Source organism: Hemibagrus wyckioides, linkage group LG27 (assembly GCF_019097595.1).
Source record: "Hemibagrus wyckioides isolate EC202008001 linkage group LG27, SWU_Hwy_1.0, whole genome shotgun sequence".
NCBI lineage: Eukaryota > Metazoa > Chordata > Actinopteri > Siluriformes > Bagridae > Hemibagrus > Hemibagrus wyckioides.
The window spans coordinates 18,464,946-18,492,729 of record NC_080736.1 but is presented as its reverse complement, the minus strand read 5'-3'; the positions used below and the strand labels follow the sequence as shown (position 1 = coordinate 18,492,729).

General features: G+C 39.5%; 1 protein-coding gene across 16 annotated transcripts; it reads right to left on the bottom strand.

Moving 5' to 3' along the window:
* Window positions 1-382: 382 nt before the first annotated feature.
* Window positions 383-25,695, bottom strand: abi3bpb (ABI family, member 3 (NESH) binding protein b). 16 transcript variants are annotated; one of them, XM_058381676.1, is made up of 22 exons: window positions 25,461-25,695; window positions 20,733-20,908; window positions 18,144-18,212; window positions 17,919-18,051; window positions 16,432-16,613; window positions 16,037-16,083; window positions 15,618-15,663; window positions 15,324-15,404; window positions 15,017-15,091; window positions 13,860-14,054; window positions 12,552-12,728; window positions 11,029-11,094; window positions 7,911-7,976; window positions 7,309-7,416; window positions 7,121-7,225; window positions 6,807-7,016; window positions 5,811-5,916; window positions 4,670-4,749; window positions 3,910-3,939; window positions 2,996-3,154; window positions 2,310-2,432; window positions 383-1,254 (listed from the first exon to the last, which is right to left on the bottom strand). In XM_058381676.1, the coding sequence occupies exons 1-22, from the start codon at window positions 25,553-25,555 to the stop codon at window positions 1,139-1,141; spliced, it is 2,445 nt and encodes an 814-aa protein (XP_058237659.1). In that variant the 5' UTR covers window positions 25,556-25,695; the 3' UTR covers window positions 383-1,138. The 16 variants fall into 16 exon arrangements, with proteins under 16 accessions (XP_058237659.1, XP_058237658.1, XP_058237660.1 ...); XM_058381675.1 differs by having other exon boundaries at window positions 13,851-14,054; window positions 25,461-25,694; XM_058381677.1 differs by lacking the exon at window positions 11,029-11,094 and having other exon boundaries at window positions 13,851-14,054.
* Window positions 25,696-27,784: the final 2,089 nt, after the last annotated feature.

The following is a 27,784-nucleotide window of genomic DNA, read 5'->3' as shown; positions in this document are numbered from 1 at the left end:
GTTGTTTTTTTTGTTTTTTATTAAAAAAAAAGGGGAACAAATGTTCTGGTTTTTATTACTGAAAAATAATACATTGGAACATTGCATTGAAATCAACAATGTAATTTCATGTTTTACAGCTTCGTGTTTTTTTTTTTGTTTTGTTTTTTTATAGATATATGTACATTTTAAGTGACCTTTGGCTGGGTAAAAGAGTTTACTGTACAAAAACTACTTGTCACTGTGAGCCATGAAAAACAGTTCCTGTTGCTTTCATTGGCCTCAAACCCATTTGATGGCCTTTGCACTGATAGAGACATTTCTGCGTAGTTCAAAAACTCGAAGAAAGCCCTTTTTGTTTAATATGTTTAATGAAAAAATACTCTCTCCATATACATATAAATAGTTTTTTTTTGTTGTGCAAATTGCAAGGTCTTTACAGTCTGGAGTCCCCCAGTATAGCAGGGCATAGGAAGAAAAGATGATAAATGAATGTAATGTGTGAGCCAATGAATGAACGAACGAATGTATGAATGAAAAAATGGGGTGAGGAATGGATGGATGGATGGATGGATAGATGGATGGATAGATGGATGGATGGATGGATGGATGGATAGATGGGTGAATTAATGAATTTAATGAATATGGAAAATATCTCACTGGTTTCATCTGAATGACGAACACTATGTTTTTCACTCAGAAACAAGGCACCGCACACGTTACACAGTAATAATAATAATAATAATAATAATAATAATAATAATAATAATAATAATACACAAAATACCAAAATACTTTAAGGGAGCCAGCTTCCCAATATTTAAACCAAAATCATATTTTGAAACATCCATGACTTACATGAAGTTGACGTAATTTTTAATATGGTTCTTTATCCTATTTTTTGTTTTTTTGTGGGTTTTTTTTCTAGCTTGTTGTATAATGATAAATAAGACAGCGAGGCATGGTTTGTTCATATACAACACAAACCTGCTAATAAGTCCCTGACTCTTCAATACTGTACACCTTTATACATGTTTTGGACTTTGGTGCTGGAGGTTGAGGTATCACACACCACCAAGTCATTGGTGAAAAATAACCAGCATGTGACCATCTCAGCCAATAAAAGTCATTTCTCTCACTTCAGACCTATTTTGGGGCTCTACCACTTTCCAGGGATTGGTGTACCGCACTCGTACCATGCTACATAAGTGATGTGCGAATTGCCTCCAATTTGGCCGAAGTGAACTGGTTCTTGCCTCACAGCTCTGAAATAACCTGAGAAAGACAAAACAAATGTTACATTATGAGTACACTAAAGAGCAATAGACCTAACTGACCTGTGGTAATAGAAGTAATTAATCTGAGACATCAGAACTAACTGATCAGTGGCAGCAGGACTAACTGACCTGTGGCAGCAGACCTAACTGACCTGTGGCAACAGAAGTAATTGATCTGTGGCAGCAGAACTAAGTGATAATGGCAGCAGGATAACTGAAAGGTGGCAGCAGGACTAAATGACCTGTGGCAACAGGACTAACTGAACAGTGGCAGCATCATGCTATGTGGACATATTCCTTTTCTTTTAAAATTGTAACTTTTCTGAACACTGACTGCTTTTCCTAACTGTCACCATTACAGCAGTGCCTAGTGGCATCACTGACATTTTATTTTGTACTGTGATGGAATTTTTGTTGTCATGTCAAGAGGTCGAGTCAAGCATTGTGATAAGTAGATAACACGATTCTCTTGATGAACAGTGTGAACCCAGCTTTATAGGCTTGGCATCTTTTGGCCTTAACTAACTCATCTGTGACAGACATAAATCCATGAGTAATGGTGACTTTCATGGTCTTGCCCAAAATTATTTACTTTGGCCTTTGAGTTGGCCTTATTTCCAAAACTTTTGCACCCACAAAAGCTTTCCTGCAATGCTTAAAGAGTGCAATGTCAGCAGCTATCCATCATGTTTAGACAGAGAACTGGCATTAGTGGTGGCATTCCATAGCAACTTAGCTGACCAAGTTCTCTGTTGTTGGTGGAACAAGATGTTAATGTTAGCAACTCAAGTTATAGCATATCACTGTGTGAGGGGGTGATTCTGTGTTTGATGACTGTTAATAAATATCCTTGCATGACTTGACAGATCAAATATCTTTGATTCCAGCTCTATTTTTTCAAAATCCATTAACACCATTTTCACTTAGTTGGGTACAAAGTACAAGTCTAAACAAATCAGTATTAATCCAAAATTCGGGTTGTTAGGGATTTTGATTGTACTTGTACATTAAGTTGCCAGATTTGCTCAGATGCTGTTTGCATGATGTTGCTACCTGGTCGAGATTCAAGCTGGTCTGCAGGCAGCTGTGTCCCAGTCCTTCCATCGAGGAAGGAGTCTACGAACTGACAGTGGTCCTCTCCATGGCCTGTTTGGTCCCCAATATTGTAGAATTTACCTGAGTAGAGATTGTGAGCTGTTAGCTACAGCTTGCCTAGAATTCATATATATTAGTTACAGAAATACTTTTAGTTACTTGCATACTTTATTCACATTTATTCCTCTCACTTGACAATATATCTTTTTAATCAATCTACATAGTGCAAAGTTAACAAGGACATTTCTGCAGTACTGGTTCTGGAGACCTAACCTCTTTCAAAGTTTAATTACAACAATATTCCCAGTGATCTGTTACACCCAGAAACTGGGTTTGAAGGTATGCCTCCCTCCAGAGTTCAGTTTCAGCTATCTTCCTCCAAAATTCTGTTGTATCCCTGCTCTTTAGATCTACCTTTCAGCAGAGTTCAGCCAAGGTCCTGGAGAATCCATCACCCTGAAGAATTTACATACCAACAATAATCTAATACTCCAACTAAATCAGATCGGGCCAGCTGGATCAAATTAGATTTGGAACTAATTCCTGACAAATTGTAGACCCCCAGGACCAGAGTTAGGCACATCTAATCTACTGTTGGAGTCTTCTAATATAAATATCTTATGAACTATTTTTGGAGAACTGACCATTTAGAGAGTCGCTTAGGTAGATCTTATATCGAAGTGAGTTGCAGAGCTGGATGCCAACAAACTTGCGATACCATGTTCTCTTAACATACTGCTTGCCATTGCACTCCGAGTATGCGTCCGTCTTAAATGGGAACTGCGTCCAGATAGCATCCTTGCCTGGGACAGCCACAGAGAGAACCAACGGTTGAATTAATTTAAGTGCATTCTGTTCACTTGTACCAATATTATATTTATTGCATCAAAGAACATTTGTCAGTAGTTACACAGTGCTGCACAGTATACTGGGCAGTACAATTAAAATCCTAAAGGATTCTTTGCTTTCTTCAATAAAAAGTTAAAGAACCCTTCAAAGCCCTCTTTTGAGACCCTTATAAAGGTACTATGTAGAAGCTATGTAGAAAAGCAGCCTTTAGAGTGGAGAATCTTGGGTTCTAGACTGTGGTGTTTTAATATAGAACTGCATGTTCTATTAAGCAAGTACTTTAAAGAGTTAGAAGTAGAGCAGTTTTTGTAAAATGAGCTCATTATATTATACAATAATCCATTATGAAACCTCTGTATTCTAGAACCCTACAACAGAGTGCAGAAGGCACGGTGATTTTACGAAGCATTTTTCACAGTGGACCCTCTGCGCATTTATTTCAGCATTGTTCTAAAGTAAGGTCTCTGTTGTCATGTGAGTTCTCTGGCATGTCGAGTAGGGATTATTTTTTTGTTCGAGAGTCAGACCTTTCTCAGGTTAGATGAGGACAAAATGCAGTTCTCACATGCTTTTGAATGTTTTGCCTGGATTAGAGACACATTTTGAAGAAAGAATGTGTTTTTGTTTGAAGTGAGTTTCCAAAGACTTTTTAACGTTTTCTGTTCTCTCTCAATCTCTCTTCACATCGAATTGTGCTCCAGAGACTTACCTGAAACGTACTCGCTCACTCTGGGATCCGCTGCAGAACAAGAAAAAAACCCAAAGAAAAATAGATGAGATATTTGCAATCACTGGTGCATTTGAAAGTAACCGTGTAGCCGAAGCCATTAAAATGATGTGTAGGCGATAGGAAAGTTATCAAGACTACTATTCCAGCTCCATGTTGGCTAAGCAGAGGTGGGCAGTGTGCCTCGAGTATTAAACTAAAATAAATTCCATCTACTATAAAGCAGCGTATTTTATTTCCAAATAACACTCGAATCTCGCTGTTGAGAACAGATCCACTGGCATGGATAAGTCTCCTGGGGTGTGCAAAGCTTTAAGAGACATTGATTCAATTGCAAGAAGGGCTGAAGGTAAAATATACTCTTGTCTTGATGAAGTCTCTTTCAACATCCCATTTCACATAGGGACAACCCTATCCCTCTCTTTTGGTCTCTAGCTGCCACTGATATTTCTTCTCTCCTCTCTTTCATTACATCCCCTCCCTAAATCCTTTCTTCCTTCTTGCAGAACCAAGAGCTGGAGTTCTCTGTGGTTGCCCTAATTTTGTTGGCTCAATGAAACGTATTGAATTGCAAAATAAAATAATGTAACACATACCTATTGTGGCATAACGTAACATCTGGCATCTCTAGTTTAGTACTTTTTTTCTTAAGGTTTTTAAGTTCTTGTGTTTTGCTTTGTTTATAGCTTGATTAGCCTTTAGGGTGTAAGCGGTGCATTGTTCCGTAGTTTAATACACATACCTGACTCTGTGTTAAAGGTCACTGGTTCGCTCGGTGGCCCCTCGCCCAGCTCATTCTTTGGCTTCACTTTGAACTCATAGCTATGTGGTAAGATGAACAGAAATGTTATAAAGTATAATAGAGAAGTAAATACAATGTGTAAATGTAGCTGCTCTGTTGACGTCCAAGCACTTTATCTCTAGAGCCCTACTTCCTCCAGAACTGTAAGTCCACTTGATCTACTCTTATTAAACTGGATATAGCATCTAATCTCACTGAAATGGGCTGGTCTTACTCTCCATCCACTAAGCTGTGATACTTGATCCATGTACTCTGCAGATGGTGAGGCCCCTTTAATAGATCCTCCATGTGTGAGGTGCTGACACACACACACACACCAAGTACCTTGTTATATGGAGACTTACTTAATACTCTCTCAGCGCTGTTTTCAGCCTCATTATTGCTGATATTGGTCATAACTCTGCATACCTGTCATTCTTTAGCCTAGTGTTCAAGGTGTTATTTTTCCTCTCAGTTATGAGAGTTATGACACAGTATATACTACCAGTCAAAAGTCTGGACACATCTTTTAATTCAATGTTTTTTGTTTAGGGATTTATTTTCTACATTCAGGAACAATCCTGGAGATTTCAAAACTATGAAATAACACACCTGGACTTAAGAAATCCATATGTAATGACAACAAAAAACAGTCAGTTGTGATTTTGAGACACGAAGGTCAGGTGTTCTGGAATAGTTCTTGCAAGAACAGTATTGTCAAGTGCATTTGCAAAACCCATCAAGCCCCATGATGAAACTGGCTCACATGAAGACCATCCCAGTAAAGCAAGACCAAAACTGACCTCTGCTGCAGAGGAGAAGTTCATTTAGAGTCACCAGCCTCAGAAATCACCAATTAACAGCACCTCAGATTAGAGGCGTTATGAAGGCTTTACAGAGCATCAGTAGCAGACATATCTCAATATCAACTGTTCAAAGGACATTATTGTGGATTTCGGCCGCCTTCAGCATTGTTTTACAATGTAGAGAGAAATAAACATCAGGAAAGACCATGGGATTAGAAGGTGTGTCCAGACTCTAAACTGGTAGTGTATATATATATATATATATGTGTGTGTGTGTGTGTGTGTCATGAGCATACCTGGACTCAGGTTTGAGGTTCTCCACAGCTGTGTGTGTTTGGTCGGTGGTCAAGATGGAGACTTTTTCACCATCAGGTCCTTTTGTGGTGGAGATGACCTCATACTCTGTCAACAAACATGATTAAATGGGTTCATTCATTGACTGTAATAAACATGTCAATTAAAAAAGTATTTAGTTACAACATATTTCATTTTGAGGCCAACATTTTCAAGTGATTTATATAAATCTGAAAAAAAAAAATGTCAAAAAATCTGAACATTTTAAAGCAAAAAAAAAATTCACAGCAAAGGTTGCCAGTACATAACATTCCTAACATAATTTACAGGTATTACCAAAAAAAGATTGATCACTGACAATGTGTGGGTTTAGTGCTAAGAACTATAAATAAGTCATCTAACAGTTTTTAATCTGGATTAAAAAAAAACAAAACAATCATAAATCTTGGATATTGCAAAACTTTGGCAGTGATATAAGAAAAACATCGAGTTCTGTCTGATCCTAGGAATTAACAGATAAATAAATTTACCTCAGATTAAAAAAAAGTGCTTGAGATGGGTTATACTGCTTCAGAAGGTCAGCAAGGTCAGTTTATATGTCATTTGCAAAGTTCATAGTCAGTATGAAAGGTCAAAGGCAGCTAATGGAAATGGGGACAGGAAGTTTGATGTAAATATCCTTTTTTTTCCCCTAGATTTCCTGATCTTGAAGATTAATATTCAGCTTTATAAATATCTTGGGATCAAATAATAAACCAGTATAGAGCATTAAATTGAGTGCTGACATGAAATTAGCCAACTCTAGTCATTAGTCATCATGCACCTTACTCAAGGGACAAAGAAGTGATCAGTCCCTCTGGGAAGCAGTAGAACATTTTCCTACTAGTGGATTTTCCTACTTAGTCAATTTAACTTGATGATGTACTTTTATAATCATGTAGTCGACTTAATAACCCAATACCTTTATAAATAGTAAAGAAACGTTTCTGCTCACTTACCTGTGGTTTCGTTGTCGGTTTTATTCCAGTCGAGGATGATGAAGGAGGGACAACCCTCCACTGTGACCACAGTAAGGTTAGATGGAGCTGTACGAGGAGGACCGGTCACTATGGTTTCCCCTCCTTCTTCTGCTGGGAAGTAGCTCAGAGACGTAGTGATGGAGCACGGTTCATCTGGTTTCTTATCCGTTTTATACACCACGTGAGGAGCTGCCACAACAAACACCTCAGTCAAACCTCTAATCCTGATATTTTGAAGATGACCAAGACCATCTTAAACTGCCCTTGAATGAGCACTAGAAATATTTCTTTACCAATGAATCGCTCTTTGCCCAGGGCGTCCACTTTGGATGCAGGGATAGAGCTGAAGGAGGATGAGTTCTCCCATGTTTCAAACCGAGTTGCAGTGAAATCATGTGCTGAAATGAAATCAGCAATTCAGTAAATTATACACATAATGCTAAAAACATTCACAACTTTCTTATACTACTCTTCTCTTTACCGGTCACTGGAGAAGCGGTTGTTTTGGGCTTGACCGGTTTGGCAGTCACAAGGGGCACTTTTGGCTTCAGGATTGATGATTTGTCCTGTCCCATGTTAAACAACTTGTCTGGTAATAAAAAAGGAAAATTTTGTGCTTGTTTGAACATGAAACATAACAAAAATTAGACCAATGACTATATTTCCGGTAACACAGACATTTTGAATTTCTCCATTTTAATACAGTAGTATTTGGCATGTAGCATAACTGCTAATAAATGAATCTTCCTTAATGCAAAACCTTCTGTGAAGATATTACAAATTCTACAAGGTACCACAAAGTTGTAGTTAATAATAATAAAACCTTATGTTTTGCAGAGAAAATGCGCTACTTAAGACGTATGTTTGTTTGTTTTTTCTGTGTAGGGTGCCAATATATTGGCAGAGCTAAATACAGTCAAAGGAGCAAATTGTCTCTGTAATGTTCATGTAGTTCTTTACTTAAGGTACTTAAGTTACTTAAGAAATCTCATTTTGAGCGGCGTTAGTATCCAGTGATTAGATGTTAAAAATCAGTAAGGACATATTTAAAAGCTAAATGTTAACCACTGACAAAACACTCACCTCCACTAGGATTGCCAACCAGATTGGGCTTTTTATTGATGGGGAAGGAAGGTCGAGCAGAAGAACCTGAAGAACAAAATCAAGCCATTATTAGTGCCAACATGGAAGATAGTTGAACCAGATCTCAGCAATGTGCCCAATCTTTATACATCAACAGGATACAAAATTGTGTTGCAAAATTGGGGTTTGGGTTTTCTTCATTTCTATTTTACCTCCACAATGAAAAGTAAACAAAAATAAGTTTTATTCCTCCTATTCCTTTTAATCTCCATGTGAGTTCAGCAACAACTGAACTTCCCGTTTAACAAAAACAAAAACGACACGTGGTATTTTTAAATATTTTCTGTTATCTCTTTTGTTGTAACATCTATAATTAGTCATCATGTCAAGCTTTCTAAAAGTTACTAATTTATTCCTCCATCCTGAAGACTTTCCTGAATGTTAAATGTGTCCTTATAGAAAATGGTGTACAGTTCCCTGTGAATGAGCTGTTGCTATAGAAAGAATAATGTTTAGAAGGTGCAACACCTTCTGACCAATCAGAATCCAACAGCATTGTTGCACTAAATGAAATTACGAACCGGTCAAACACAATAAAAGTATTATAATCAACAAATTGTTGCCGTTGATGCTGATATTGTTTCATAGTGACTGATTAGGGTTATGTTTTTCAGGTGACTTCTGATGAAGGTTTCGATGAGAGGGCACTTTACACTTCACTTTATGTTAAACTTGATCATCAGTTTTAAATTAACATGCCTTTGCAGATGTTGAACTGTAATGCATTTTCTTGAAATTTCCCCTACAATACATAGATTAGCAGCCAAATAGCGACAGTTGTCCTTGGGGCCAGGTATTTAACAATCAAAGGAATCAATCCAATTTTTTTTTAGAGATTCAACTAACTTGTGATGGTTTAAGATGTGTGTCAAAAATGAAATAATTGGTAATAGAAGACCAACAGCCAAATGTCTTCATCCAGAACAGTCCAGTCTGGAAAGTCTTTGAACAATCTTTGAGTTTCAAAAGTCCAGAATGCTTTGTTTTCTCAATCTGTTATGACTGTTCAAAGTTGAACTGCTGTAGAGTCAAAATGTCTCATTTAAACAGAGAACGTCAGCTGGTGTTTGACTTTGCAGAATTGATCTTGCAGACCTTGTCAAATAAATGAGACAAGCTGAAAATTAAACAATGTTAAACAACGGTAAATTAGATTTAAGGGGAAAAACAAAGACTGACAGACTTTAATTCCGAATGAAACCTAAACACTGTTGGTTTAGTAGAAATTTTCCCTTTTTTGTTCAGAACTTCTGTTCCTCCAGTGTAGCGTACGAGGAAACAAAGCCTAAAGCAAACTGGCTTGATGTAATGGACTCTAGCGTGGAAAATTTGTTCAATCTGTTTCAGAAGCAGCAATAAAATCACTTGCTCTATAACAGAGTCCAGCTCCTAGCATCGTGTGGCGAGAAGAAGAAAGAAAAAAAAACGGTACAAAAAAAAGCCGGGAACAAATCACGCTAAAACTTCATTTTCCTAAAATAAAGCTGAAGACCAGCCGACGCCATACGTCCATGAGGAAAGTATTTTCCAGAGACTCAGCCGGGGCACGCTGAAAAGCCGGTTTTGGACAGACGCGTTTGGGTATCATGCATCTGGTGGTAAATTGAGGGCGACCAGGACGGATTGCAAACGAATCTGTCTGGGGCTTTAATGTAGAACTGTTTCTCGGCACAAACAACTGGTCTCACCATGACAAACCACAGAAACCTGAAATTGTTTTAGTAAAATGGTCTAGTCCTCACTAATATTGGTGACTTTTATTTACGTTTTTTTAGGTTGGGGGGCGTTGAACACCAAAGTGGATCAATCTGAAAATGTCATTTGGAAAATTCTGCCTTTAGAAAACACTGATTGTCATATTGCTTCAAAAGTTGATTTGCTGTTTGCTTTATAGGGTATTTCGTGCTTGATGGCACCTCAGAACTTGGTGTAGAGTTTCACATGTTCTCCATGTGTCCTCTGGGGCGGATTGGCTATATAAAATTACCTCCCTAGGTGTGAAAAAGTGTGTGCTCAAGATGAACCCAACCCCAGAAGACAGTCTTGCAGAAGATGAACTCATGAATAAGTACTTTGTATAATGCTGTGTTCTGTTCAGTCGAAAGGTCATGGGATATTAAATTTCATGTTTCATTGTGGACTGTAATCGCCTGTACGCGATTTGCCAAGTATTCTACTGTTTAACCACTCCTGTGTAACTTGAGCACTATTATTCTACCTAACTACATCCCTGGAACAAACGTCCAGTCTTTGCTTGAAACGGATCACGATATTACACAGTAGAGCAAGACGATACACAACACATTGAAGCTCATGAACACCACATGGTAGTCATGCAGCTACACATGCACACAATATATTCGAAACAGTAGCATGAAGAACCTTTTCACAGAAGACAGAATTCCCAGCGCAGTTGCTAAAACAAAATCCATACATAGGCGCCAACGTCTGAAATTCATTTGGGATGCTCAATACTGGTGATGACATACAATTTCGTAAACAGTGTACCGGGTTACAGAAAACATGCACAGCATAGTGTTTTACAATTACGAATTGCTGTATTATTTTAATGTAATATGCTAGTATGTGGTTTTAGACGCCGGCTTCAAAGCTTTCAGTCTTGGGTGAGATACTACAACATGTAATATTAGCGTTTTAAATAGGCCAAAAATTTGGATTTTATGAACCACAGAACTGGCGCCTATGCCCAATGCTGTTTTATAACGACAGACAATCAAGTTGAGGAAAATCCAGTGGCCATTATTGCTAATTCCTCGAAGGATTAGCATCCATGAGTCAGAGCACCACATGGTAACATCACAACAATGACCACAACAACAGCCGCACCATGAAGCATTTGCATCTGAAGCGTGCGAGAAATAAAAACACCAACATTGAGTCAAGGACATATAAGAAACATGAAAGGCTGGCAAGCAAATGGCCTTAAAACACTTGAACGGACAGAGAATATGAAACGATGGGTAAAGACACCAGCATGGAGAAATGCGGGTTAATGGTGGCTGACAAAACACAGGGACATGGGGTCGGCTCATTTTACCCATTCTGGCTCTGGACCACGTGACTGGTTTGGGGAAAGACAATCCTTTATGATGTTGTCCGTTCACTGTTGGAGGGAAAAGAAGGGATGTTATGCAGAAACAGCACAAACACACTGGGCCTTGTGGCAGAACTCTTGTTAGCATGAGCAACCTAAAGGGACTGAGGATGGAGCTGGGGACTTAAGGGCCTACATAAGAAACAACGGTGACTGGTGAGATGCCTGAAGAGAAAAGGAATCCATACAGATGTTGGGCAGGCAGTTGATCTGTACCCGTCACTCTAAATCACACACACTTGCACTCTGTGTAAAACTGTCAGGGAATAGGCAAGCGTGACGGCTGGTCTGCACACACACCACATGTTGCAGAGTGAAAAAAAAAATCTGGCTCAGAGGGAGCATTCATCACTTCCAGGCTTTCATATTACCTCCCTGGTTTAGTGTTTCCCTTCATTCACTTCATTCAACTCATGATGGCTTCATTACGCTAATTAGTAGGACAACACTGATACCGATACTGGTGCTTATTTACTTGTACCTGTAGCTATGATGCTAAAATCCTATGTGACATGAGCCCGAGTGTACGATGTCATGCTAATGAACAGATGACAGGAAATGACAGCGATCTGGATGTGATGAAGGTTAAGCAGACTGCAAACTGTGCTCTGTAAATAATATCGAGAGGAGGAAGTGCAGCAGCTTCCTACATTACAAGTTACCTTATAAAACATCTTAAATATTAAACTTAGCACATGAAGTTCATCACTAAGCATGCGCTCTGGCTAGGCAAGAAAAAATGCCTGCAGATAATGCTAGATGAGTGAAAACAACAGCTCTTAGTCAAGATAGTGACAATCAGCTGTGATTGGTTATTGATGGCTTACTTTACTTAAAAAGATCCAAGCTAAGATCTGAACCTAGTGAACGCGCTTCATTTAAAATTTCCTAGCTAACATTATAAAGATGAACCTAAGTGCAAGAACATGCAAGTGTGTGTTTTTCATGGCCACCGTATTACACCAGGAAATGTACACGGAGCTAAATAAAATGGGATGTACCTGTTTGATTAATACTAAGCAGGTTACTCAATTCAGTATCAGTATCAGTGTTGGTATCAAGGAGTACCAATAAATATATACTTGTACTCCTACTGGGTCTGAAGATGTGATTGTGATCTCATAGCACAAAGTCATGGATGAACCCTTCCTAATTCAGTTTAGTGTTAAACACACTCACACACACACACACACACACACACCACACAAGTGGCACAGTTTTATTCCTTTTTAAAGGCCAAAGACCAAATCATGCATCACAGGATTGAATGTCACAGCTTTAACAGGGGCCTGGGAGCAACAAGTTGCCAAAATGTGCACAGGTGTGTGGGGCTTGCTGCTTTTGGAGTCAGTGAGAAAGGACAGCTCTGGTCTGAAAGAATGCAAAAGCTAGAGAGAGGGAGAGAGCGAAGCTGAAAGGAAGGAGCAATTAATATGGTACAAATGGGGTTTGAGTGGTTCCTTTACCCCCGTTTCTTCTGGACGAGTCGTTGGCCCTGGGGAAAGAAGGGGGCCGCATGCCATTATAGAAGGGATAGAAAGGACTTCTGCCCGTAGTCGTCCGGTTCCTGTTGCTCACTGCTACGACTGAATCGAAGGGTTTGGGTGGAACTGACAAGCTTGGGTCTCTCAGAAAGCTTTTACCTGGATAAAGAAATACAACACCACCTTTGGTTACAACTAAATTCCAGGTCAAACAATCTGCTTGTCCCTCTTGAAAAAACATTTAACCTTCTAAGTAGAACCTTACAAAAAAGGGTTTCTATGAGAAAAAATTCCAAGTAGAACCTTTCAGTTTTTTGGAAGATAAAAATCCTCATTTAGGGTTCATTTAGTAAGGCATTTTCAATTTTGTTAAATTGGTGATCACGGTACCTGATGCACCTCAAGGTTTCGTTGGATAATTAATGGTTCTTAGCATCCTAAAAGAAACACTCTGTTGTAGGGTTCTTTAAGGTTCTTAAAGTAACAAATCAAGAATTCAGATGAGCCAAATTTTGATAAGTTTGATAAGTTCATTGGTCTCATCCTTTGGACAATGTAGCTAGGCTAAATCTCAATGGCTGACATATTCTAGTCTAAAAACCACTAATGAAGAACTCTTATATAGCTGAGAAAGTAATGTTATTGCGTAGTGTTTGCTTTTGCTAAAGGTTAAATCATTGGAACATGGATGTGCTTAATGCTTCAGTGCAGATTTTGAGGTGTAGATGTGTTTCCGCAGTAAGGTGCATTTGGTGTTGTTCCTGTGGAAGCAAGACACAGTGAATTGAAGTGAAGTGAAGTGAGACTCCTTGAGAATAGATTAGAAATAGCTGTGAGGTCACATATTAGTCCTGGCACAAGCTACTGTGGACCTCTAAGACAGTCACTTGGGTGGCAGCCATTTATGTGACAAAAAGAGAAATCAGCAAGAAGATTACTGCAGTGAGGTCAGCCCTCTACTCCTTATTGTTACTGGCTGTCTCTCAAAAGGTTTTATCTGTTATTGGAGGAGGAATTTAAGGGATTACAAGATGTAGATTTTTTAAATACAAAACAATGATAGACGGATGGTCATCAGTGGGGTGTTCTATAAAGCCTTGAACAAAATTTTTTTGTAATTGGAAATTTAAGTACTATGAAGTTGCCTCCAAGTTTGGTCCAGTCCAGTTCAGAAATGAGCCACACTGCCACAAACACTGTAGATGTTGTAAAGTGAATTAAACAGCACTCCTGCAATTAAACAATTAGTATTAGAAACAAACCAATGTAAAGGTTAATTACCAGAATTACCAGATGAACTATAAGTCTTGGCAGTGGCACTTGGTGCCTTGGTTTGGGAGAGGCCATGTCGTCGGTCACCTTTGGAGGGGGTCATGGGGGAGACAGTGGTTGTCTGGCGAGGGGGTCGAGTGGACAGGAGATGTGACAAACTGAGAAAAATCCCTCCAGCTTGAGAAGAGGCGTTTTTACCAAGGCTGTCTGGGTCTGTTTCAAAAGAAATGGTGCAAACCAGCTTTGACTATTGAGACCATGACCTCAAGTACTTCATATGGATTAGGTTTTTTTTGTTTGCTATCCCACCCTGCTATCCTGTCACTACAGTTTACACTTGAGTGCCCAGTATTCAAATTGACTTCATCAATTGCAGATGGCACTAGTGTTCAAATATCTGTCAAGACATGAACGATATCCCCCCTTTCTATTATCCTGTAACATTTGGACTCTGTTAGACAACTATTTTTATTAGCTCATGGTCTCATCAGCTAGCTGGTTTGAGTGAAAAGAGAAATAGAGCCTGTTGTTTAATCCTGAGTCTGGGAGACAGAGGGAGACATGAAAGGCCTCCTGATCACTGCCTTTCCCTGCTGATACTGGAAGAAAATGTAGGGGTTTTTTTGGCATGCATGGATCTCATGCAGACTGAACCATGGTCAGCAGCTGAAATGCAGCATAATGAGTTCGTTTTCTGCGGAATGTGGAAGATGAATCAGTGCATAATTAGGATGTAATTTGAAGTTCTCTGAACCTCCATAAAAATTCAGCAGCATTTTGTGCAACTTTACAGTTGGATGGATGGATGGATGGATGGATGGAGAGCTTTGGCACAATATCTTTGGCTGGATGATGATCACAGAGTGACGAAGTGCTCAAACCCTTTTACATTCAAGAATGGACATTTCGCAAAATCAAGACAACATGCAAAACCAGTACGCATTCCTCTGCATTGCAATCTGGAAAAAAACTTACGCCAACCAGGAATCCTCCACTCCAAGGAATCAGGACTTTCTAGCTCTTCACTGGTTCATATCATGCCAACATGCAGCCAATCAGAGAGTGGGGCAATCTCAGTCTCCGCCCACCCCACACTTGCTTCCCTTTCCCCATCCCAGCAGCAAGAGTGAGTGCAAAGCTGAGTGACTGCAAAAATAAAACGCTTGCTATTTTACCCAGTGTTAGCTGAGGCTGTTTGGGCTCATTGGACCCAGGGGCAAGTGCAGTTTCCTGCTCGCCCAGAGGAGGTGCTGTGGGAAATAATGTAATGTTTCATAACTGGGGAATGACAAATGAAGGTGCTTTGGTTTAAAAAAGGCGGTAAATACACATTACCACAAATGCCTCTGTATATGTGTGTGTCTGTGTGTGTTCACATAAGGCGTAGTATCAAAAACGCATGACAGCAACAAGTCTCAGAAGACACTGAGTTAGAGAGAAAAGAAAGAAGAGAGTATAGTTAAAGAAAGACTGGAAAATTACCAATAGATGTCTTTGGAGCTCCAGGAAGAGCAGGATTTGTATGAAGAGGTGAAAATCCTAGTTGCGTCCTGTTGTGCAACGCTAATAGAGAAGAATTAATTAGATAGATAGATAGATAGATAGATAGATAGATAGATAGATAGATAGATAGATAGATAGATAGATAGATAGATAGATATATAGATAGATAGATAGATGATTTTAAATCAATACACTGTTAATGCTTGTTATCCTGAGATGAAGGACCAACACTCGCTCTGCTATGTTTAGAAACATAAGATTCAAGGGACTTACCTGGCGGTGCTGGAAACACTGTACGTGGTCCCGGCATCACTGGCTTCTAAAAGAATAAAAGAAAACCTGATTGTGGTTTTTGTTGTTCGTTGTTCTGAGCTTTAAAATAGTGTTGCAATCTATTAATAGAGCTCAATGCTGTTGAATTCTAGATTCTGATTAGTCTAAAGGTGATGATTCATTTTCTTTAACAGATGCTCTGACTAGTTTATATTAAATTTGTTGACATGATAAAGCTTTTTGGCTCCAGTAAACCATTGCTTTGAGGTACAGCTTAGAGGCACTGAAGGTTTTTTTTGCCAAATGCTGTAAGGCTCTCAATCTTTCCTTATCGTTTGCACCCATGAAAACAGACATGAACACTGACGTTTTAACAGATATAACACTCTCTCTAGTTTAATGAGCAGCGGAGAACCTACCTCAGGCTTGGTCTGACTCGGCTTGTAGGGATTGTGCATGATTTTGTCTGGAAGACAAGAGCAAAAGGAGATTAAAGCTGAGTGCCTCGGAAGGTTTGGATTTGCAGCACGTGCCGCGTGGTCATTCAGTATTTTCTGTGGATTTTCCTCAACAGTTAAAGGATCAGCTGTGGTTTGCTGAGTCAAAACAGTTCTTGTGGGTTCCTTAGATGGGATTAATGTCATATCGTAACAAAAAAACAACATTTTCCTCAAACTCAAACACAATATAAATCAGACCTGCTGAAGTCTGGAGGTAAATTACAGGGCACTTTGACAGTCGCGGTTAGCTAAGATAACATTTGTGGATTGGATTGGGATAACTTGTTGCAGGATGAATTGGTTAGCATGCATACCCCCCATGTTGGTGCTGTGGATGACAGGTTTGCTCCACATGCCGCTGCGGTCATCTTTGTTGGGTCGGACACCAAATTCATAGTGGGTGTTGGGTTTCAGGTTGTCGATGACTGTGTCGCTGGTGGGGCATGTCTGATAGATCCACTTCTTATTCCTTTCTCTGTAGCGGATTGTATAGTACCTACAGGAGGATATTTACACATGATCAGTGTAGGATGAGTGACAGACGGGGCATTTAACAACAGGAATACCACTGTCACTATTTCATTTACTTTGATGCTGTCATTATTAATGTTGTCCTGCTGCAAAATCCATGATCACAGTCCGCTGCTGCCAAAAAACACCAATTACATGAGGTGCTACATTTACAACTGGTTTAGGATCGGGTCTCCACTGCCAAAAGCCTTTGTATTTTCCAAACTGTGTAATGCAAACATTGATGATCCTTGATGGAATAAATGTATATAATATCACTGTATTTTTTTAAAACTTGTTTTTCATTAAGCTTTAACTTCAGGTCTAGCTAACCTATCAAAAATGTAAAATCTTTCCAAAACAAATGCTCACTCTCAAACAACACACAGCTTATGGGTTCTCATGATTCCAGAACTACTTAACTCGCTTGGGTGCAGTTACAGCCTGGGTAGAAGTGCTGAGTCTGTCAGATTAGGTTTCCTCTGCCTCATGAGGCTCTATTTTCACCATGCCCGTGTTTGGTAATGTGCACAATGGCAGCCAGGACATGCACGACATTAGGTTTTAATAAGAGCAGGGCTCACGCAAAATATTCACTCCTCTGCCACATTGGTGCGAATCAAGCTTTCCGATATTAGGTCCAACAGTTCTCCTTTTCCATTATGCCAAAGAAAAATACTATAGCAGTGTATGTGAGAAACTAAGAACGAGAAACGTGCTGAAGACACACCTGCAGTGGCAGCAATCCATACACCACATGATCATTTTCCACTAAATCTCGTTCCTCTCAATTGAGAAGTCATGCATCATAAATCACAAAGTTCTGTCACGCAAAAAGAATGTATAACAAATTTATAGGCTTTTTCTTTCTCTGCAAACTGGTCCAATTGTGTCTCCTTTCTGCTTTTCAATACTAAAAAAAGATTAAAACACTTGGGAGGTGGGATGAATAAGGTATGTTCATGGTGTATTTCAGGTTTTGCTTAATTATTGCTTATTATGGTCACAAACACACACACACAAATTGTTTGTATTTTAACAGGGGTATTTGAGTTAAGGCTTTGTCATTCCTTTCGGTGGATCCCTTAAAGCTACACTACAACAAAACATTTTCTTCGGAGAAAGGAATCCAAGTTTCGAAGTAATTACCCAAAAGAACACTTTATTTTTCTAAACTTTTGGTTGGTAGTATTGGTCATTATTTCTTCTTAACCAGCCCAGTGACTGCTAATTGCAATCCTGAACCAAATTAGTAGCTTAGTGTGTGAGAGAATATGCACAAGAAACACACCCATCTTCCAGGCAATCGTTCATGATGTTGCCCTCATAAGGCACCTTTGTATATGGCCCCCAAGACAGCAACACTGAGGTGGCGGAGACAGTCCCAATCACCAGGTTAAGAGGCTTGTCCAGGTTGACTTTCCCTAGAGGAACCACATCAGATAAAGGTCATAAATCATCTAGTTTTTTTGTCACTTTGAGAATTAACATCCTGGTCACTGCAGTGGTACTTTACCTGTGCATTGTTTCTTCACATCATTGGGTTTGATTGGCTGCACAGCAACTAGGTACTTTGGTTCAGCATCTAAACATAAGAGACAAGAAATATAAACAATTACCCAATCATGTAACAGCTGCTTTGTAGTATGGAATGGTTAGCATGAGTGGTGTGCATGATTCATAATGCCAGTTGGTGCTGTGTTGTTGTCTGTATGCATTAAGGCCTTCCTCATAAAGTCCCACATGTCTTATCCTTCAGGAACAACAAACATTCACCAGAGAGTCTCTCTGCATGAATAAGTGGCTTATTACTATTCAGGAGGAGTGCTGCTTTCATTTTGGTCAGATGGCTTAAGAGATTTGACATTTGATATCTACTTAAAGTGAAACAGGTCCTTAAGTCATTCAAGCTGCTAAGTGCTTCCATGCATTTCCATAAGTGTGGCTCTCAGGGAAAAAATCCTAACATGCGGTGAAGTGTGTTCAGGGAGTACAGATATACATTAGACTGTGGAACAACAGACATTTTGGCAGCTCAGGTACTAGAGCTGCTGTGTGCCAAGAACCAGGCTGATTTATGCCTCACATTGATTTATGCCAAAGCAACTGCAAAATGAGAGAAGCTGTTATATTTAAGTTTTTCATCAATTTAGTTTAAATACCTATAACTCTAGCAAAATGGCCAATCCCCTGATTGGAGTTATTCTGAATTTTCAACTATGTCATTTTTGGATTAAAACCAAATCATGGTCTAACTGTAATGGCAGTTAGCGTGATATAAATTTTGAAACTTAGCAGTTGTGATCTATAGAACCCCCCTATGTCAAAGACAAAGCTGTTTTGGCCATCTGCACTACACATGTATCTGATCTTGCCCTTAGCCTTATGGATCTATTTAGGCATTTTAGGCTGCTATCTGCATTGAATAACCATCTACTGTGTGTTTTTAGATCAGTAATTGAGAACAGTGTGAGGGTCAAATGCTCACAGGGAACCTACTGTTCTATACTACCTTATTCAATATCCTAAGGGTTTCTTGGTTTTGTTCACTTCTGGAAGGTTCAATATGGAACAGCAGGTATTCCTTTTGGAAACCATTTCAAACAGAATCCCTTTAGAAGCCTAACAAAAGAATCCTTGTGGGTCTAGAATAAAATTGTTGTTTGGTTGTTGGACTTCTCAGTGAACCTACAAGAGGTGATAAACCATATAAATCTTAAGGATGAGTGATGGACCAGTTCTTTTCCCGTTCTTGAGGAACTCTTTCAAATATAAACCCACTATTGTTGGGATTATTGAACCTTCAAGGGATGCATGAACCATATAATCCTTTAGAATGTTAGATGAAACATGAACCAGAACCCTGTAACTCTCTGGTACCTGTGGGCCTTTACCATTTAGAGTTTCAGTGTGGATCCCCTTTTTAGAAACTGTTCCAAGTAGCACCCCTCTAGAAAATTAAAGAACTCTAAGGAGCTCTTTCTGATAAGCCATTCTCTCTCAGGCACCCAATGGTATTTTCTACTTGGGAACATTGAAAGTGATTTAAACGTCTGGCCTAAAGGTCTTTGTCCACCACAAGTTTGGTCATGCCCTCGCTGAACCCAGTGTCTGCTGATTGAGTGGAAAAAAACATGACAAGGCAGTGACCAAACATCGGTGAAAGATAACCAGTCTGATGTAATGTTCTGGAACAGCGCCTGGTAGCCTGAACTGCCTGCAGGATCTTGTGCTTGTCCTCACTCGTATATCAAAAGCATTGAAGTTTTGTAAGCTTTGTATGTATTAACGTTTGGGATTTGTCAAATGATGACCTGGGCAGAATAGATGTTGCTGAGGAAACATTGAACAGAGAACCAAATAAACAATGAAAAAGCTAAGCATACTGTTGAAAAAAGGGTCCTAAAGAGATTTGTGAAACTGCACAAAGAGTGTTTTAATATGCTTTAAGATGTCAAACCCTTGGAAATTTGTAAAATCATTCCTCATCAGAACTATTAAGAACACGTTGCCTAACTTTTGGTCTGTTTTCTGTAAAGAAAACCGCCACAAATCGTTAATCACAAATCCCAGTCCAAGACTTAACTCATGGGACAGATCCCTTGACCCATAGCTAACCCTGTATTGATGAGATGCAGATAATTAAGCCAAAAAAACAGATGTCATGAATGGGTTCATTTGTGGAATATCTATAGATCTAAAAGAAAATATCTAAGGGGGAAATAGTAACAAATGCTTAGCAGAGCATTTGGTCACCTAACCTTTGCAAGGAGCATCTACAAAACAAATGTGGGTTGCCTTGAACTATTGAAGCCTAATTTATCAAACTGTTCTCCAAAAATAACTATACATTCCTAATGTTTGTGGTTTTGGTCAGAGCATTTTCCAACTTTTGGAACCCAGAAGGCAGTTGTTCTGAGGTCCTTCTAGACTAATACATTGTGGTTTTGTGGTTTCGCTGCATGCTATTTGAACAAACCTCACTATCCCCATTCAGTGGTTTGTGGCATTTTTTCTAACCTTCATCTTGTGAAGAGTGAACTCTTAAACACCAACCCCTGACTTGCTTATATTGATGGACATCATTGTGAGGTCTAAGACATACCGATCTCTGTCTCATAGGGTTGTCCATTCTCTGGAAGCTGGATGAACTGCTTGGAGAACATGCTAGAACCATAGCCAAGAATGTAGCCCTCCAGCTTGATATCCGGGTTGGGGCGGAGGAACTTCAGGACGATAGTGTCACCGGTGGCGTTAATCCGAACCTTCATATTCTGTCTTCTGACTGTGGAAGAAAAAGAACCCAACTTGTCATGAATAAAGTGTGAAACCCAGTTCCACACAGCATTTGGAGAGTTGTCACCTAAAACAGTTCTGGAACCTCTTTCTGAAGCCCTCTCTGTCCTACATAGGTTCCTCCACATAGAACAAGTGAAGGAGCTTTTCAGGATTCTAACCATCATTCGTTATAGACCTTCTTTGGTATTACCCAAACCTGGCACGGCTACAATTAAAACTTGTTTTCTTGCATGAGTTATCCAACACTGGAAGAATGTCGACCCTTCTGTTGATTCACAATTTTGCTCGGAGGTCTTTGACAGCCACAAGCTTAGTGTATCTAAGGCTAATTTGCAACAAGGAGAATGTTTGGACTCACTCTCACTTCCCCTTCCGAAATCCAATAAGCTGTGGTGGTTGAATGGAGATTTTCCTTTTCCACCACTTTCCCCCCATCAATCAGAAGCCTGGCTGATTACACTGGGCTAAATGGGCCAAAAAATATCTTCCCTAAGCTGATGTACAAGTGGCCTAGTACCAGGTATTTGGAAAGTGTTGCAGCAAAGTCTTAAAATTAGCAGGTCATTACAAGCTTGTGAACTCTGGATCATCAGTCACATCAATCATGCTCTTTAACACTTTGCCACTCATTAAATGTGTTTGTTAGTGTGAATCGAGATCAAAATCTTACACTGGACTAATAATGAGAGCTGAATTGGGGAAATTCTTTTTAAATGCTTCTTCCAATATGTTTACATTTAATGATGCATCGATACCGAGCCTGAGTACTCAGAGTCCGAGTAGTTTTTTTGGTTAACTCTGTATTCTGTTCTTAGCACTAAGTAATGATGGGTGATATGGAACATTTTACTTAGATCAGTTTATGTTGGTTGCTCCAACATAACTTCCCCATCCTCATAAAAACCTTGTGTGGACATTTCTTGGCACGAACACGTTTGCTTATACTGCAGAATGAACTCATGTAGATGAAATTGATCAAACAGAAGTTTAGGACTACAATATATACATCACATAGCATCAGCTGTATTCATATTGGTACTAATGCCTCTGAAGTTAAGATTCAAGATTCCAGAATCGACGGAGTACATGGTGAAATGAAACAACGTTTCTCCAGGACCCTGGTGCTACATAAACATACAGCATAAAGTTCAAACACAAAACACAACAACACAGAGCTAGGACAGAAGTTTGTCTTAGCCACATAAAGTGCAAAGTGTGCAAGTGTACAAGAAAGCAACAAAAAAAAAACACGATACACAAGATAATAAACAACTCTGTAAAATCGCATGAAATTTTGGAATTCTTAAAAGGATATCTATTAGATGTAGGAAATATCAGGTTTCCTTTAAAACTTACATCTGTAGCTGTAAAAGTAGCCTAATTTAGGAATTGAATTAGCGGATCTGAACTTGCAGTCGGATCCTGAGTCATGCTGTGGCATGCATGCCACTTTTTTTGCCCCATAAACTGATTTTATTTCAGGCAACAAGTTCCTATGACCATTTCGGACCGTTGAATCTTTGTTAATTTTACACTTTCTATAACCGCCCTTGAATTCTGATTGGTCGGAATATGTTTATTCATTTTCTCTGAAAAATCACAGGTTATATTAATGCTCTTGTTGTAATATGTTAGCGCATGTGATTGTTGGTATGGTGCCTTTTTCTATAAGGAGATCTTAAGTTTATTTAAAATTTGTGGAAGGAGTCTCCAGGAGTCAGATTTAAGGCTGTAACTTTACTTATGTAGTCTGACATCTTCAGGACAGATGAGTTTACACTTTGAAGGTTTGGCTGGTTATAGAGACATAAGTTAGAACAGGGTGGATGTTCCTGAACTTTAAACCACAACAACTGGATTAAAAGTACAACATTTTGCAACAGTTTGTCAAATTCCTGTATTTTATGAGCGACGGAATGGTAATCACAGTAACTCTGATCAATTGTAAATGATTATTTTTTTGATTATTAAAACAGCTGGACACAGAGTCAGGAGACACAAACCGGTGTTTAGTGCTCTCGGGAATGGAAATGAAGCAGACATATTGAGAACATTTCGCTGTTGCATGTGTAATATACAAGCTGAACCTGGCTGCTTCCTTTTGGGGGGAAAACACAAGTGTGCCGATGATGACTTGTTCGCTTTCCAACAATTAACACCATTAATGGCTTCAGAATGGAGGCCAAGAAAAACGTTCAGTCATTACACTGATTCTGGCTCGTGCTGGGTTTAACGAGCACTCGCATAATTCACATGGACTGTACATGATTTTGCAACATTTCAACTAATGAAATCTTTCTTTTCTCTTGTTTTCTTACCATTTTCATTATTCTTGTCTCCTTTTTTTTCTAACAATACTTCATTTTCATTTCTTTGCATTTTTTCCCCTTAACTCTAACCTTTCCTATAATTATGTGTTTCTAAATAATATTCTATTTATTCATTATAGCATACATTTTTTCATGCTTTTTGTGTGCTATTTTGTCTGTTACACCTGTCAAATTCAATAAAAAGAAATCCTGTTACTTAAAAAAAAACAATCTGTACATGTTCACTTCTTTCTTTTTCTTTTTTCCCCAAATGATGTTATATTTTTTCTAAACTCATTAACATTATTTGTCTCAAAACTATTACTCTCAGGCTTTTTAGGACAAAGATGTGCACCACAGTCTCCGCTGCTTCTTTTCAGTTCATCATGCAGCAGTGAAAATATTTATTCAACCCCTCACATGTGTATATATGTCCTGACTCCAGATGCAGTTCGAGATTTAAGAGGAACTCGACGACAAATTCAAGATCCCTGACAGAAAACCTGCATGTCTGGCTTCGGTTAATGAATTTTCATTAACGTTCCATAAATATTCCGGGAATCTAGCGGAAACCTGAAATGATGTCCTGCTCTGTGATGCAAGTGATGATGTTAAAAAGGAAGTGCACTTTAAAAAGGAAAGTGTGTGTGTGTGTGTAGTTGTTTATTCTTACTTCATGAGGTTGATTAAAAATGCATTTGAGAGTGTTTTATGAGCTTCTGTCTTATTAACACACTCCATTTGGCAGCATGTGAGCAGCACAAGCATATTTCTCCTCATTTCTCATCTTCAAATTCTGAGCTTATCATCTCCACTCTCTCTCTCTCTCTCTCTCTCTCTCACTGTCAAGTTTTCCAGGTCTCTAATCCGTGTTTTCCTTCTCTTTTCAGCTGCACTCATCCGTGTAACACGTAAAGTTACTGTTGCTTTTCTAAGATCGCTTCTTTCGTCTCCTTTGTAAGATTTCGCACTTTACACATGCCCTCTGACACTTCTCACACATCCACAAATTCACTTGTCAGAGGTTTCCACTTACTTTCTGGTTTTTGAGATAGTCGAGGGCGCATGCGCACACTCGGACACACACACACACATACACACACTTTTAATACAGCTCCTGGGACATACTCCAACCACCCATAGTCAAAGGCACACACACACACACACACTAAATCAGCTCCTGGGACATACTCCAACCTCCCAATCAGCAGACAAGTCACAGGGACACCACTGACCACTGTAGGTGGAGATAATGCAGAGATCAAAGATATATATATATATATATATATATATATATATATATATATATAACACAAACACACACACACACACACTCAAATGTGTTTAAGACACCCTTATGAAGTAAGAATATACACACTCACTGTATACGTAGACACACACAAACACACACACATTTTTAACAACCCCCTGAGGTAAGGATAAACAACCACACACAGAAACACATTTTTAGATATCCACATGAACACACAAACGCACACGCACCGACACGCACTGGCATTTTTTGACAAACACATGAACTAATGATACACACACACACACACACACACACACACACACACACACACACTGAAACATTTTAGAAACAGAAAGGTGGAAAAAAAAATTCCCAAAACTTGCACACATGCAGAAGCACACACACTTTCATGAAAGCACAACCTTTCATGCTTGTGTGTGTTAGACACAGCAACCTTGGCTCAGACTACACATTTTCTGCTTTATTACTCTAAACCTCGCCTCAAAACGATTGCATTTGTTAAAACCCTTTGAACACCGCTGTAACGCTCACCGCTCTGTTAAAGCCAGTGCAGATTTTTACACACTTATATTTTCTGCCTTTGCCTTGCACTTGAGCCAACACACACATCTGGATACAGGATGTGGTGGCTCAGCAAAAACACACTTTAATTCCCTATCACATTTGCAAAATAAAGCTAAAGCTGAAGTCTTTGCACATCTCACAAATCACATGCTTTTTACAGACTCTGAAGCATGGAGCAGGTAGTTGTGCAAAATGTTTGGACAACACACTGTAAATGCACCTGCAAGGCAAAAGATGTGATGCTTTATGCATTCTTTTACTGCATTTTGGGGAAATTAACACACACATCAATGATGACTGTCTGCAATTCCTATTAAAAGTTACCCAGAGCACACTCATGTGCTGAAAATTAGATAAAATATTTAGAAAATTGACCCAAGTGCACTTGCCTCTGATTCTCCTTGCAGAAGAATCTGAGAGGAGTAGAATCCCGGCGATGGAGAGTAGGAGGATGCAGCGGAGGATTCCTGGCACAGACATGGTGCTCTGAGCACAGGTACAACACAATTCACTTTTAAAAAAAAAAAAAAAAAAAAAACCCAATAACCCTTCTTCCACTCTTCCAAGTGTTGAAGACTCAGGAGGTGCTCGGCTCACAGACTGGTGGACCTCGAGCAGGTCCGTCGTAATCTATAGTGACCCGGAGGAGGGAGGAGAACAATGATGTCACAGCACACACACGAAGACATGCTCGGACACACCCACACACACTTTTACACCCACACACCCACACACATGTACTGAGTAAAGAGAGAAAGGAGTATGGCTTTAATTTCCCCTCTCTGTCCCTCACTTGAGATTTTTTTCTTCTTTTGTTTCAGTAACAGCAAGAGAACAAGCAGCTGGTTGGGGCAGCAAGAGTGAGAGGGGAAAAGGTGAGGGGGAAATGGGGAAAATGCACATCCAATCCTGCCCCACTGAGCACCAGTCATGCAGAGAGGAAGGTGTCATCAGCATATTTGTCAAACTGTCACATATCAAACAGCATCAGAGACACAAATGTCATATCTTATTTTACACCAATTTTGTCTATCACCAAATGTTCATAAATTTGGGTCACACAAGAAAGATTTTTGGAAAAAGTAAAGACTGGTTCTGCATCTTTGCTTGGCCCCCTTTTGACTTTTTTTGGTGGATGGTAGATGGAAACACACAATATTCTTTTTTTGCTGACTTCAGAAGTTGTGAAACATTTGGATGAAATCATATTTGGAGGAGAATGAAGTGGGGGAACGCTTCTCGGGAACTTGGCATCACATGGGACAGGAAGAGATGAAGATGGGGAACCACCCATGCAAGTTCCAATGAGGAAACACCGACTCGAAGCCAACATCAGGCTGACTCGTGAGTCATACAGGCCAAAGCTTGTGCCAGAGATGCAACAGTCATAAAACCTCCACAAAAGTCCCCATGCTTCATACAAAACATCTGCTCAAAGAGAAAGCAAAAAAAAAAAAACAGGCGATCCAGGAAAAAATACAAAAGAGTACTTAGTTTCTATGGTGTCCATCGCAGGTTGGTGGGAAAAGATGAGTCAGGTTGTGCAGTGGTGCAAATGGCAGCAGTCACCTCACAGATCTAGGGTCCCTGGTTTGATCATGAGCTTGGGTTACTGTCTGTCCCTGCATCCATGTGGTTTCCTCAGGGTTCTCTAGTTTCCTCCCACCTCCTGCATACCAGTAGGTACAAATTGCCCCAAGTTATAAATGAGTGTTCCTAGGATAGAATCCAGATCCACCATTAACCTGACAAGGATAGCAGGGTTACTCAAAGTGTAACAGAGTTGCCCAGGAGTGCATGAGTTGCTCATGAGAACAGTGTACAACAAATATGCATCACATCTGTGGGGTTGACAAGGTCTCAATGTACTCTACAAAAAGCTGTGGAAGGTCATCAGGGTTGAGTTTCAACTTTGGCGGTAGATTGTCCAAATTTGGTCCACTCTCAAGTTTGTTGCTGGTTGACCCTGGTTACTGCTTCGCTGATGTCTAAACCTGACACAACATGGAGGATAATTCTTGCCTCAGACTTTGTGGCAGCAGTTTGCAGAAGGCATTTTTAGTGTTTAAGCACAAAGCTCTTTTCATAAAGTTTCTCAGGGCAGAGTGGAAGAACTTCACTGGCCTGCGCAGAGCTCTGACCTCAACCCCTGTCAAACCTTTTAGATGACTTCGAGTGCCGTTTGTGAGCCAGACGTAATTGCCTAACATCAGTGTTTAAGTCACTAATGCTCTTGGGACTAAATGGAATTGAGCTTTGGCAGCAACCTTTCAACATCTATTGGAAAGCCTTCACAGAAGAGTGGGGACTTTTTGAACTGTATCAAGGGTACAATTCCCTGTTAATACCCCGATTGTGGAAGAAGTTGGGCAAGGAAGCTATCCAAATGCTTTGTGTATTGCTGAAAGAGTGCTGGGCATATGTAACTGGTACATGTTTTAGCATGTGTGGCAATTTCTTGAAACAAAGTGGTCAGGCAAGTTAAAGCAATTTCTCCTGGCTTTAGGACTATTTTCAGCTTATACAAGAACAAATGCCCAATGTGTTTGACGGAAGAGGGTTGACTCTACTGTTCCACGTGCCGCTAGTTCTATATCAACTCAAGTGAAGTTTCATAAACAGCTAATAATAGGTAGCGGTAAACCCTCAGCTTCAGGGCCTCTGGTTCGATCATGGGCTTGGGTTACTCTCAGATGATTCTTACACACT

Excerpts from the sequence above, each read along its gene's own strand:
- abi3bpb (XM_058381675.1), bottom strand. The coding sequence starts at position 25,555 with ATGTCTGTGCCAGGAATCCTCCGCTGCATCCTCCTACTCTCCATCGCC. Across the intron at positions 18,052-18,143 it reads TGTGAAGAAACAATGCACAG|GGAAAGTCAACCTGGACAAG; the intron begins GTAAAGTACCAC and ends TGGTTCCTCTAG. Across the intron at positions 11,095-12,551 it reads CTCGTCCAGAAGAAACGGGG|TGAACGGACAACATCATAAA; the intron begins GTAAAGGAACCA and ends TCCCTCCAACAG.